This window comes from Salmo trutta, chromosome 34 (genome assembly GCF_901001165.1).
Source record: "Salmo trutta chromosome 34, fSalTru1.1, whole genome shotgun sequence".
Lineage (NCBI taxonomy): Eukaryota > Metazoa > Chordata > Actinopteri > Salmoniformes > Salmonidae > Salmo > Salmo trutta.
Window position 1 is genome coordinate 16,917,032 of NC_042990.1, and position 12,676 is coordinate 16,929,707.

Below are 12,676 nucleotides of genomic sequence, written 5' to 3' on the forward strand. Positions count from 1 at the left end.
CCAGACTAGTAATATTCAGTTAAGCTGCAGTAATGATTATTGCATCCTTGTTTAAAAGTATTGATTGACATCAAACTAACACAGCCACAAGGGGAGTATGTAGCTGATACACCTGCATTGCTTGCTGCTTGGGGTTTTAGGCTGGGTTTCTGTATAGCACTTTGTGACATCAGCTGATGTAGGAAGAGCTTTAAAATTACATTTGATTGATTAAACCCATGAGCTTAGTATCCAGGTGAAACTACAGCAACAAGCTTTGTGTCCAAAGTCTCTCCTCACAGCAGCACCATTCTCCTAGAACATCAACACCATGACCACGGCTGTCAATACAAACATTAAGACTGGATGAATCAAATGACTGGGATTCTAAAGTAGGGGGTTAGGGTCAGGGTTAGTGTAAACAGCGCTCACGGAGAGAGCCACTCCTGCTAATGTGTTATTGCTTTTCTGTCTGAGTGTTGAGCGCTTGGAGGAGAGATGGCCTTGCTTGAGCCGACTGTGACCTGGTGACCCTGTAACCCCCCCCCCAGGGCTCAACACTCCCCATGCCATAATAGGTCATCGGTCAGAGAAGCAGAAAGACAAGGCTACGAGGGTGAGAGACAAACAAGACCCTTGAAGTCTGGATCGCTTGAATTTCATCTAAGAGTTCATTACAACTATTTCACCGTGAAACAGTCTAACTATACCATTGTGTGGAATCTGCTGATGCAGAACAACCCTGATGGATCTGTATCAGGCAGTACTATGCTGGCTGGCGGTTTCTAGTCTATTCAAAACCAAGACTTAACCAAGACTTCTGCCGCGATCAAAACAACTGGGAACTCTGAAATCTCAGACTTCCAACTTCAGTGCATTCAAGAAAACTGGGAACTCTGGAGGGGGGGGGGGGACAAAAAAAAAAACGAAAAAGTGTTCCAACTGGGATAAATCATTTTGAACGGTCATCCCACTCGCCACTCTTTCTAGAGCTCCAACTTTCCAACCTGAAGATCATTGACGTCATGATTTTTCCACACCAGTGAACACATTTCTCTTTTAGATGATGTGAAACAGGGAGTGCAGGCGAGCATTCCAATGCGAGTTACCACAGACTAACAAATATATTGGCGCAGTGTTGGTGTGTGATGTGTACATAAGGCTAAGCCTTATGAGTCCTACACGACCTTCACACAATCCAGTTTGGACATAATTTAATTAAAGCAACCTACGCCTTGGTGTTGCATAATGCATTATCTGTGGGAAGATGAGGTTCAAACCTGTTCTGTGTCCACTATCTCCCTTTAGTATAGTACTACCATGTTACTGTGTCCACCATCTCCCTTTAGTATAGTACTACCATGTTACTGTGTCCACTATCTCCCTTTAGTATAGTACTACCATGTTACTGTGTCCACCATCTCCCTTTAGTATAGTACTACCATGTTACTGTGTCCACCATCTCCCTTTAGTATAGTACTACCATGTTACTGTGTCCACTATCTCCCTTTAGTATAGTACTACCATGTTACTGTGTCCACTATCTCCCTTTAGTATAGTACTACCATGTTACTGTGTACACTATTTCTCATTATTATAGAACCAGTGGTGGAAAAAGTACTTTAAATGTTACACTCGAGTCATTTTCTATTAAGGTTTCTTAACTCAAGTGAAAGTCAGCCAGTAAAATACTACTTGAGTGAATATCTAAAAGTATCTGGTTTCAAAACGTACATATGTACAGTGGTGGAAAAAGTAGACAATTGACATACTTGAGTGAAATTAACAGTAAATGCTATACATCCAATTACTTATATTAAGCAAACCAGTCAACAATATTTTCTAGTTTTTATTTTACGGACAGACAGGGGCACTCGCCAACAATCAGACATCGTTTACAAACCTACTATTTGTGTTTAGTGAGTTCGCCAGGTCAGAGGCAGTAGGGATGACCATGTATTATATTGATAGGTGTGTGAACTGAACCATACTGCTGTCCTGCATGAGAAATGTAACGAGTACCTTTGGGTGTCAGGGAAAACATATGAGAGTAAAAAGTACATATTTTATTTAGGAATGTAGTGGAGTAAAAGTAGCCAAAAACATAAAATAGCAAAGTAAAGTACAAATACTCCAAAAAACAACTTTAAAGTATTTTTACACCACTGTATACTACAATGTTATTGTCCACTATTGCTCTTCAGTATACTACCACCATTGGTCCCAGTACATTCTCTATGCTTAGAGCAGTGAGCTGATGAACTGTGTATTAAGTCGGCGCTGGACAACATCACCTTCTCCTCAGCTCAGTGGGTCGACCACTTTACTGGACTGACCCTGGTCTCTGACCTCTAATCCATGATCTTGGCGGCCATCTTAAAAATCATGCTAAGCCAGATCAATAACGAGCAGGCTCAGAGAAAAGCTGTGTTATTGCTGACATCACTTTAAAATCAGGACATTATCCATGACATCACAGGCTCTGATTAGTTCTGGCCACAGCAGTGGAACATGAGATATGCCACCCAGTCCACAGCCGATTATGATAGAACAAAACTACTTCAGAACTGCTGTATAGTTTGTGATGTTGCCGTTTTATTCCTTTGAGGGGCCTATTGTCTTCAGTGAAAACAAACAGCCTGCAGAGAATAGAGAAACTGGAACAAACACGGTTTATGACAATGCCTTGCTCCCTCTCTGATCTCACCTACTGTCTTCACTGCTTGGTAACAGGGTATACAATATCACAATGTATAATACACCCTCCTCCACTCAGCAGACAGTATTGTGAGAGTTTATTCAGAATGATGTGTGACAGTATGTAATGCAGGGATCAACAACTAGATTGAGCTGCGGACCGACTCTTTCTTGAGCGTATGGTCAGGAGGCCGGAACATATTTACAAATCATTTGTAGACTGCAAATTGACCGCAAGAAACCCAAGCAGATATAATCATTTGACCAAAAACAATACATTTCAAACCTTGCTTACATTTGTGTACAATCACATCGCTCTATTACACGTGGGAATACCTTGGAACACATTCCCACAATTAAAAAAGTATTTGATCTCCACTTTTGCTCAGAAAACTTGGGGGGGGGGGGGGGCGCAACAGAACGGCAGACAAAGGCAGTGCTTACTAACTTGGCATTCATTAAAACAAACACAACAAGCAGCTCAATGAGCTTTACTTGGCTCTTACAACTGAGGAGAATTGGCCTCAAAATCTCCCTAAGAAGTGGAGCTATCAAACATTGGTCACCATGGCTGAACCGTGTGTTTCCTACTCCAGCCTTGTGGTGTGGCTGGGAAGGGGAGGAGGAGGGAAGAACCTCTCCAGTACTTGGCAGGGTTCTAAGATGCTTGGGCCCGATCTCCAATCTCGGTGTCCTAGGAAGATGAACACTGAAGGTCCCCAAACGCCTCCCCGGGACCGCCCATCCCCTCCCAAAACACACTGGTACCCTCCCCTGCACCCCAGGATGAAGCAGCCAAAACCACGCACCTGCGCCTCCTCTCTCTGCTAGTTCTTGCATTGCCAGGTGTGAAAGGTCCTGGCACCTCCTCAATCAGCCACCCTGTTATAGTATGGCGTGGGCTGCAGATGCCAGGGCCAAGAAGTCATCCTCCACACACACTCCCCATACCAAAAGGCCTGAGCTATTGCCAAGCACTCTGAGCCGGCTGCTCATTAAGAGAGGGAGAGAGCGTACTTTTATTCCAGCATGAGAACTAATGAAAGCCATCAAACCACTGTAGTGAACACAGGCCTGTTGTTGACGCAACGTCTTTCTGCTTCTCTCCCTGTCCATCTTGTTCTCCTTTTCAGGTTTGCCAGGCCTCTTAATGACCAGTTCTGCTGGACTATTAAATAACAGGTACTGCACACACACACAAAGGGTGAAAAGAGGTGGTGGAGACGGGGAGCTGAGGAATCATGCGATGGCTGGCTACACAGAGGAGGGTCTCACGGTGAGAGATTAAAGAGCAGATCTCTGAGCTATGGCTGCTGCAGTACAGCATGTGCATATGAATATATATGATTTAATGTAGCTGTGAGTGTGTGTGTGTGCCAAGCAGTGCATTTAATCCACAGTGGCTGGTCTGTTATAGAACCAGGACCTGCTAATTGAGAGTGAATCCCTCCCAGTCTGAACCCACCAGTGTGCTCACACCACTCCTGCGCCCCAGTCTCCTTCAGTCCCTCATACCCCCCCCAGCCCAGTCCTCACACCCCCCCAGCCCAATCCCTCACGCCCCCCCCAGCCCAGTCTCCTCCAGTCCCACACACCCTCCAGCCCAGTCAAATGTATTTATAAAGCCCTTCTTACATCAGCTGATATCTCAAAGTGCTGTACAGAAACCCAGCCTAAAACCCCAAACAGCAAGCAATGCAGGTGTAGAAGTACGGTGGCTAGGAAAAACTCCCTAGAAAGGCCAGAACCTAAGAAGAAACCTAGAGAGGAACCAGGCTATGAGGGGTGGCCAGTCCTCTTCTGGCTGTGCCGGGTGGAGATTATAACAAAACATGGCCAAGATGTTCAAATGTTCATAGATGACCAGCAGGGTCAAATAATAATAATCACAGTGGTTGTCGAGGGTGCAACAGGTCAGGAGTAAACGTCAGTTGGCTTTCATTCAGAGCATCTCCCAGTCTCCTCACACCCCCCAGCCCAGTCTCCTCCAGTCCCTCATACCCCCCCAGCCCAGTCTCCTTCTGCTCTTCCTGAGGACCACGCTCCTGTATCTCCATCTTATTAACTTCTTGATGACAGGGGGCAGTATTCAGAAATTCAGATGAATAACATGCCCAAATTAAACTGCCTGCTACTCGGGCCCAGAAGGTAGGATATGCATATTATAGATTTGGATAGAAAACACTCTGAAGTTTCTAAAACTGTTTGAATGATGTCTGAGTATAACAGAACTCATATGGCAGGCAAAAACCTGAGAAAAAAAATCCAGCCAGGAAGTGGCTTGTAGTTTTTCTATCTAATCCCTATTAAAACTAGTGTCTGTGGGGTCATTTTGCACTTCCTAAGGCTTCCACTACATGTCAACAGTCTTTAGAACCTTGTTTCATGCTTCTACTGTTACTGGGCAGAGAATAGGAGCTGACTCAAGCCTGGGACCAACGAGTTGTTTACTGCGCACTCACGCGGGCGCGCCCTTCCTTCTTTTTCCTCTGTAATGAATACGCTATTGTCCGGTGGGAATATTATAGAAGATTTTTGTTAAAAAGACCATAAGGATTGATTGTAAACATCGTTTGACATGTTTCTATGAACGGTAATGGAACTATGACTTTTCGTCTCTGGTTTTGCGCACGCGCGTTATGCCTTTGGATTAGTGATCTGAACGCGCGAACAAAACGGAGGTATTTGGACATAAATATGGAGTTTATCGAATTTCTTGTTGAAGTGGGAGTCCTGGGAGTGCATTCCGACAAAGATCAGCAAAGGTAAGTGAAGATTTATAACACTAATTCTGAGTTTAGTTGACTCCAGAACTTGGCACGTAACTGTATAGCTTGCTTTGATGGCTGAGCTCTGTACTCAGAATATTGAAAAATGTGCTTTCGCCGTAAAGCTATTTTAAAAATCTGACACAGCGGTTGCATTAAGGAGAAGTGTATCTATAATTCTTTCAATAACTGTTGTAAAGTTTATCAACATTTATGATGAGTATTTTTGTAAATTGATGTGCTCATTCACTGGAGGTTTGAGGGAATACATTTTCTGAACATCACGCGCCAATGTAAAATGGGGTTTATGGATATAAATATATACTTTATCGAACAAAACATACATGTATTTTGTAACATTGAGTCCTGGGAGTGTCATCTGATGAAGATCAAAGGTTAGTGATTCATTTTAGCTGTATTTCTGGTTTTTGTGACACCTCTCCTTGCTTGGAAAATGGCTGTGGTTTTTCTTGTTTAGGCGCTGTCCTAACATAATCTAATGTTATGCTTTCGCCATAAAGCCTCTTTGAAATCGGACTCTGTGGTTGGATTAAGGAGCATCTTATCTTTAAAATGGTGTATAATACTTGTATGTTTGAGAAATTTGAATTATGAGATTGTTGTTTTGAATTTGCCGCCCTGCTATTTCACTGGCTGTTGATAGACGTTAGCGTCCCACATGACCCAGAGAGATTATTAACTGAACAAATGCTCCCCAGGTGACAGTCAGCCAAGAGGTACAGAACACCATGTCAGAGTGGAACCCTACAGGGAACAACCAGGCCAACACACTGCCCCATGTTCAACCTAGGCACAATATTTCACTCATACTATAGACAGTTTGAGTCTTCAACCTATCTTTCTCGTTATACTAGACCTGAAGAAAATAACCCATTAGAGATCAACCACTTCAACCTCAAAGGGATAATGTTATAAGAAGCACAAGTACCAATCTTCAATGTCTAATTTCAAAATTAAAATACTTCCCTGCATACTATCCAAATAATAGTCATTCCATTTTCCATGAGAATGAACCCGAGGAGAGAAACTGAGTGAGAGAAGCTCTTGTGAAGCAGTTTCCCCCAAGGCCTTTATAGATTACAAATCACTACTAGGAATGACATGGAAACAAGGTAATTGTTGTATTTGAATGCATTAACTTTGTCCTAAATTATGATTTGAAAATGCCAACACATCTCTTAATCCCTAATTTAGGGCTCCTGAATGGCGCAGCGGTCTAAGGCACTGCATCTCAGTGCTAGAGGCGTCACTACAGACCCTGGTTCGATTCCAGGCTGTATCACAACAAGCCGTGATTGGGAGTCCCATAGGGTGGTGCACAATTGGCCTAGCGTCGTACGGGTTATGGTTTGGCCAGGATAGACCGTCATTGTAAGTAAGGATTTGTTCTCAACTGACTTGCCTAGTTAAATAAAGGTTAAATTAAAACAACTTTCCGCCTTTTAAGAATGAACACTGGTTAAAGAGCTCCCATTCTTCTGAATCAAACTCCTCTTTACCCTTCACTGTTGATGCTGTCATGTCCCATTACTGTAATTCCCTTACTTAACCAAACACATTACTGGAGAACAGGAGAAGAGAATACAGCAAGAAGGAAGGGAATTAATAAAAAGACAGCAGAGGCTTTTATACATTTAATACCACAATTGTATATTTTGGCTTTGATAATTCACACACACACGGATCTGAGAGCGCTGAATTAACCAATGCTGACATCACCTGGATCAAAACACCTCTATGAGTGCCTCGGCTGTACTGCAGGCCATAAAAAAATTAAAATATATATTATAATTATTTATTTTTTTTTTAAATCAGGGCCCAGATTCAGAAAACACTACTTACGAAAAAAACATTAGCTTCTTAAAGTTCATAAGAAAGTTCGTAAGTGCAAATCCTCAACAATATCTTAAGATAGAAAATCATTCCAACGAACTTCTCAAATATCTTCTTAAAATGTTTGTTGCTAGGCAACCATTTTAGCTATCTAGCTAGCAATGGCAATCATGTTAGCATATTTCTTACTAAGATTACTGTTCTAAAACATGTTCTTGGGTTTAAAATAATCAAAACTGAAACTATCAGACGTTTGTGAGTGAATTAAATATGTTCAATTGCTTTCATGAACTTTCTCTCATTGCCCTGAGTTTAAGACAAGGGTTAATCTATTGTATTTTCAATAATCTAATTTCTTAACTTTTAGCTTAAGGAGAACCTGTTACGGCTAGACGTTCCGCTAGCGGAACATCGACAACATCCGGTGAAATTGCAGAGCGCGAAATTCAAATGAAATTATTTGATATTTAACTTTCATAAAATCACAAGTGCAATACATCAAAATAAAGCTTCATTTATTGTTATTCCAGCCGCCGTGTCAGATTTCAAAAAGGCTTTATTGCAAAAGCAAACCATGCGATGCGATTATCTGAGGACAGCGCCCATCATACAAACGCATGACAAACATATTTCAACCAGGGAGGTGCAACATCAAAGTCAGAAATAACGATATAATTCATGGCTTACCTTTGAAGATCTTCTGTTGGCACTCCAAAATGTCCCAGAAACATCACAAATGGTCCTTCTGTTCGATAAATTCCTTCTTTATATCCCCAAAATGTCAATTTATTTGGCGTGTTTGATTCAGAAATACACCGGTTCCAACTCGCCCAACATGACTACAAATTATCCAATAAGTTACCTGTAAACTTGGTCCAAACATTTCAAACAACGTTCCTAATCCAACCTCACGTATCCTAAAACAAATAATCGATAAGATTTAAGACTGGATATAGCGGATAAAATCAACGTGGAGCGAGCTTCAGGTCACACGCAACAAACAATAGAGTCCACTTGGCTTGACACTCACAATGAACAGCCGTACTTCTTAATTTCTCAAAAGAAAAACATCAACCAATTTCTAAAGACTGTTGACATCTAGTGGAAGCCATAGGAACTGCAACCAGGTGCCCCAAATATAGTTTCCCATAGAAAACAAATTGAAAACAGTGACCTCAATTTCTTTTTTTCCCCTGGATGGTTTGTCCTCAGGGTTTCGCCTGCCAAATGAGTTCTGTTATACTCACAGACATTATTGTAATGGTTTTAGAAGCTTTAGAGTGTTTTCTATCCATACCAATTATATGCATACCCTAGCTTCTGGGCCTGAGTAACAGGCAGTTTACTGTGAGCACGCCTTTCATCCAGATGTGAAAATAGTGCCCCCAGTCCGAAGAGGTTAAGGAAAAAATGCTAGTTAAGACATTTCTTCTTAAGGTTTTGTGAATCTGGGCCCAGGTACTGTAGAGCTCCCCCTGACTATCACAACCTTCATTCAAGCACTCTCTGGTTCAAAGCTGCTGCCGATCAGAGAGAGCAGAGCGAGAGAGCCATCGCTCCAGAGTACAGGTTAACACACTCACCTCTTCTTGGCAGGGCCATCCTCAGAGTACTCGCTGCTGCCGTCGGTGGTCTGGAACCGTGACCCGTCAGCATTGTGGCCCTTCTGCCCTGAGCCATTGAGCTGCCCGCGGGCATGGGAACCTACAGAGACAAGAAGACATGGGTTAGAGACCATGCAGTGTACTGCTAGGACATGTTGACTGGAGAGAAACACAGTGACCAAAGTAAGAGGGCTGATTTGTGTTTGGAGCCCATTAGCTGAACAAAGTGAACAAGTCAGGACTTGAGCAGATCTCAAAAAGACATTCCAGTCAAATGAAGACAGCACTGATGAGTAACCAAGACATGAAAATAAAGTGAAACCCTCTTGATCAAACGAAACCACATTCACTGCAATTACACAAACAACGTAAGAAGTATTAATGATGGTTAAGAAAAACAGATCAATTATGATCCACTAAATCTTTGTAGGTAGTAAAATTCTACCTGGTACTGGCATTTCTAGTTGACGCATGACCCTCCCATCCCATTCCTTAGGACTGAGGCCTTAAATCACATGCCAACCCAAAACCACAACCCTTCACTGCAGGTGTCAAAGGAACATAAATTAGAATGGTAATAATGACATAGTGGCAAATGGTTGAGTTGAGTGGCGGCTTCCTCTGAAAACTTGTTTTAAGTACCCAGAACAAACCCAGGCAGCTGAAGCCTGTGTACCGAGTGCAGGTCACTACCTGATAGCAGGAGACCAGCCATAGACTTAACATGTCTGTGGACCTCTTAACATGCTCTGGCAGTATGAGTCACACCATAGTGATGCTCAGGGAACTGACTCTATACGTTTGGTTTGTGTGTGTTCTGTGCTCAGGGTGAAGCTTATAGCACCAAGAACTCAAAGAAACCATTCTTCTGATTCAGCTATAATAATATTTGTCTAATCTGTAGTAGTAGGTGACTGTAATAATATTCATACTGAACATAAACAGCCTGGTGAGGGGCCATCTTGTCTCCTCTCTACTCCCTCCCCTCTCCGCCCTTCCGAGATGTTTTACATATGTTGGTTTCACATCAGTGCCTTTGTGAGGGGCCGGGCAAGGAGGGGGAGACAGGGATGCAACTGGCAACCACGAAAGGGAGCCAGACTGGGCTGGGGCCTAAATTCTTTCCCCTGGTCCCAGTGAGGCCTAGCTGGGAAGGAGGATGACGGCTGATCCGTAAGGGACTCTAATCAGATTTATGCATGTTTCAATAAGCCCATCACCTTGCTATGTTCCTCCTGCTCTCCAGAGAGAAAAGCGAGAAAGCGAGAAAGCGAGAGAGAAAGAGAAAGAGAGAGACAATGAAGGAGATGGGGAGAGAAACGAGGTTGGGGGTGCGTACCATAGCAAGCCAGAGTGTAGCCCATTAGTGGGAGGTGGAGTAATGCAGACAGGAAGCCCAGATGCAGACAGAAAATATTAACAGCCAGGAGAGTGGCATTACTTCAGCTTAAATCACCTTTACAAACACAAAGTGATTACGACTGAATAATAATGTTTCTAATGGCGCAAGCTCAGGGTCCAGCAGCAGCTTGTAGCAGTAACCCTCTGTACTGTGGCTAGTAACACAATACTTATTTCTCTCAAAGCTTTTAATGACACAGTATGATTGGGACTGTAGTGTGTATAAAAATAAACAATGCGTTTGACGTGTGGGATTTTAACCCATTTGAATGCATTTTCAACCACTTCTGACAATAGAACAGGATACTAAAAAGGGAACTCTAGGAGACAACCCTACAAGAGGACAACAAAAGTAGTGTTTTTAAAATGGCTGTCTCAACCACACAGTTCTGACCACAAATCAACCCCAGACCGAAATAGACAGATCCTATTTAGTAACTATTGTCTGTGTGGCCTAGGGTGGTCTGGCATTCTAAACCGCAGCCTCCTCTGGCACATACTGTATGTCTACAGTGTTGGCAAAGGTTGGACTCTGGCCTACTGCCTTTTGACACCAACTCTATATTTCCTCACTGTCATCTTCATAAAATACCTTAAATATACTTTAAAATAAAAATGATTTGAGTAGATGTGTTACGTGAGAATGACATGCTGCAGATTGTCAGTCTGTTTCACTCTCCCTATCCGAGAGGAAGCCAGCTCCACCACCAAGGATCTGTGCCCTCTTCCACTCTGTTCTGGTCCAAACTTTCAGTGTCATTCCCTAAGGTCCCCATGAGACAGGACAGGGTCAGTTCTAAGGGACAGACAGAACAACGCCGGTGGTACTATTGGGCAGACACTCACTACCATCCACCATATCCAATGGTTTGGAACACAGCCAGTAGTTTCATCAATGGGGGGGTATGGAGAGGAGGGCAGGGGAGCGGGAAGAAAGCTTCCTGAGCAACAGTAACCAGACGCCTATTGATGAAATGATGCCTTCCATCTAAGGATGGATAACAGGGAGGGGAGAGACAGGGAGGGGAGAGGATAGGGAGAGGATGCAGAAGGGCATCATATAATTAGTTGAATAATGCAGAGGGAGAGCGAGGGAAAGAGAGATGGAGAGATGGATGCCTGCCAACAGTGAGACGTAAAGTGGACAGGGAGATGGCATGATTGTCGGTTATGGGATATAGACGGGGGGGGGGGGGGGGACACACGCTTAGGGCCTTGCAGGGTCGGTCCCTTCACTCTGCTGTAGGATCCATGCTTTTGGTCATGTAGTGTATTTCAGTAGAGATACAGCTTGTTGTTTGGTCATCTTGTTGTAATCTAATTTGCACCTTCCTCACATCCCTCTGCAGACAGCTGGCTCCAGACAGCCAGCCAGACACACTCCTCTAAGAGACTGACAACACTGCGGGGGGAGGGGGGGGGGAGGGGGGTGAAGAGGGATGAGAACACGACCATCACAAAAGTTGCTGTTTGACTGATTCTCCAAAATGGATGACAGTTTCAGCCGGTACAGGGCAGTCTGTGTGCGACTGAGCCTGTGACCTAGATCTGAACTGAGGCTTCTCCCTGCCTGCTTGGCACGGTGTAAACTTCCAGAGGCCTTTATCTCTCTCGGTCTCTGGGTTGTGTCGGTGACAGCTGAGAATAGGTTCAGAGGCCCGTGTGAAGTTCAAATCTCCTAGTTGGCTGGCGTTTGAAGCAGAGAAGAGACAGAGCAGAGTGGATTGAAGCACAGCGAAGGTGTCAAACAAAGCAGCAGCAGATAATTCAGACCAGCCTTTATACCACAGACGGACACAAACAGGCAGCCTGAGCTCCCTGGATGTTATTGCACCTGCTTAGAAAAAAACCCTGCAACACCCTCTGTTTCATTGTGCATACCAAAGCACCTTCACTCTGAAATAACGGCATATTAATGTGTTACTATTCTATCACTCCTATCATTATTAACTGGTCCACTGTAAAAAACTAAAGACAGAGCAGCCTATCGCAGGTCTGTGAGCATCCAGACAAAAGCCTGACTGGGTCAGTGCTGCAGAGAAAAGGGTCCCAGGGGAAACTCACCATTAGTGTATTTGGTTCCATCTCCGATGCCGTCTCCGAGCTGCCTTTTCTGAGCAGTCTTGAACTCCTTCAGGGAGAGATAGAGCACCTTCCTCACGTCCCTCTCCTCTGACCAGGGGATCCCATCTATGTCATCCTAAAAACACAGGACAGAGGACTACTGATTATCATAACACAGCATCTTAACATGACACAGCATAGTAGATAGACGTTAGTATAAGAATAACATGGCACATTAGCATAACATAGCAAATCATTACAAGCAGCATCACGTTTCTCACAACATAACCATGACCCACAAAAGACAGA

At 43.6% G+C, this 12,676-nt stretch overlaps 1 protein-coding gene across 2 annotated transcripts in view; it reads right to left on the reverse strand.

Moving 5' to 3' along the window:
- LOC115173712 (protein Jumonji) overlaps nucleotides 1–12,676 on the reverse strand; it is a 90,227-nt gene that overhangs the window by 34,886 nt on the left and 42,665 nt on the right. For both annotated transcript variants that reach the window (XM_029732046.1, XM_029732045.1), the window contains exons 2-3: nucleotides 12,368–12,503; nucleotides 8,882–9,002 (exon numbers count right to left, since the gene is read on the reverse strand). In XM_029732046.1, coding sequence (XP_029587906.1) covers nucleotides 8,882–9,002; nucleotides 12,368–12,503 — 257 coding nt within the window. The remainder of the gene's footprint in view (nucleotides 1–8,881; nucleotides 9,003–12,367; nucleotides 12,504–12,676) is intronic.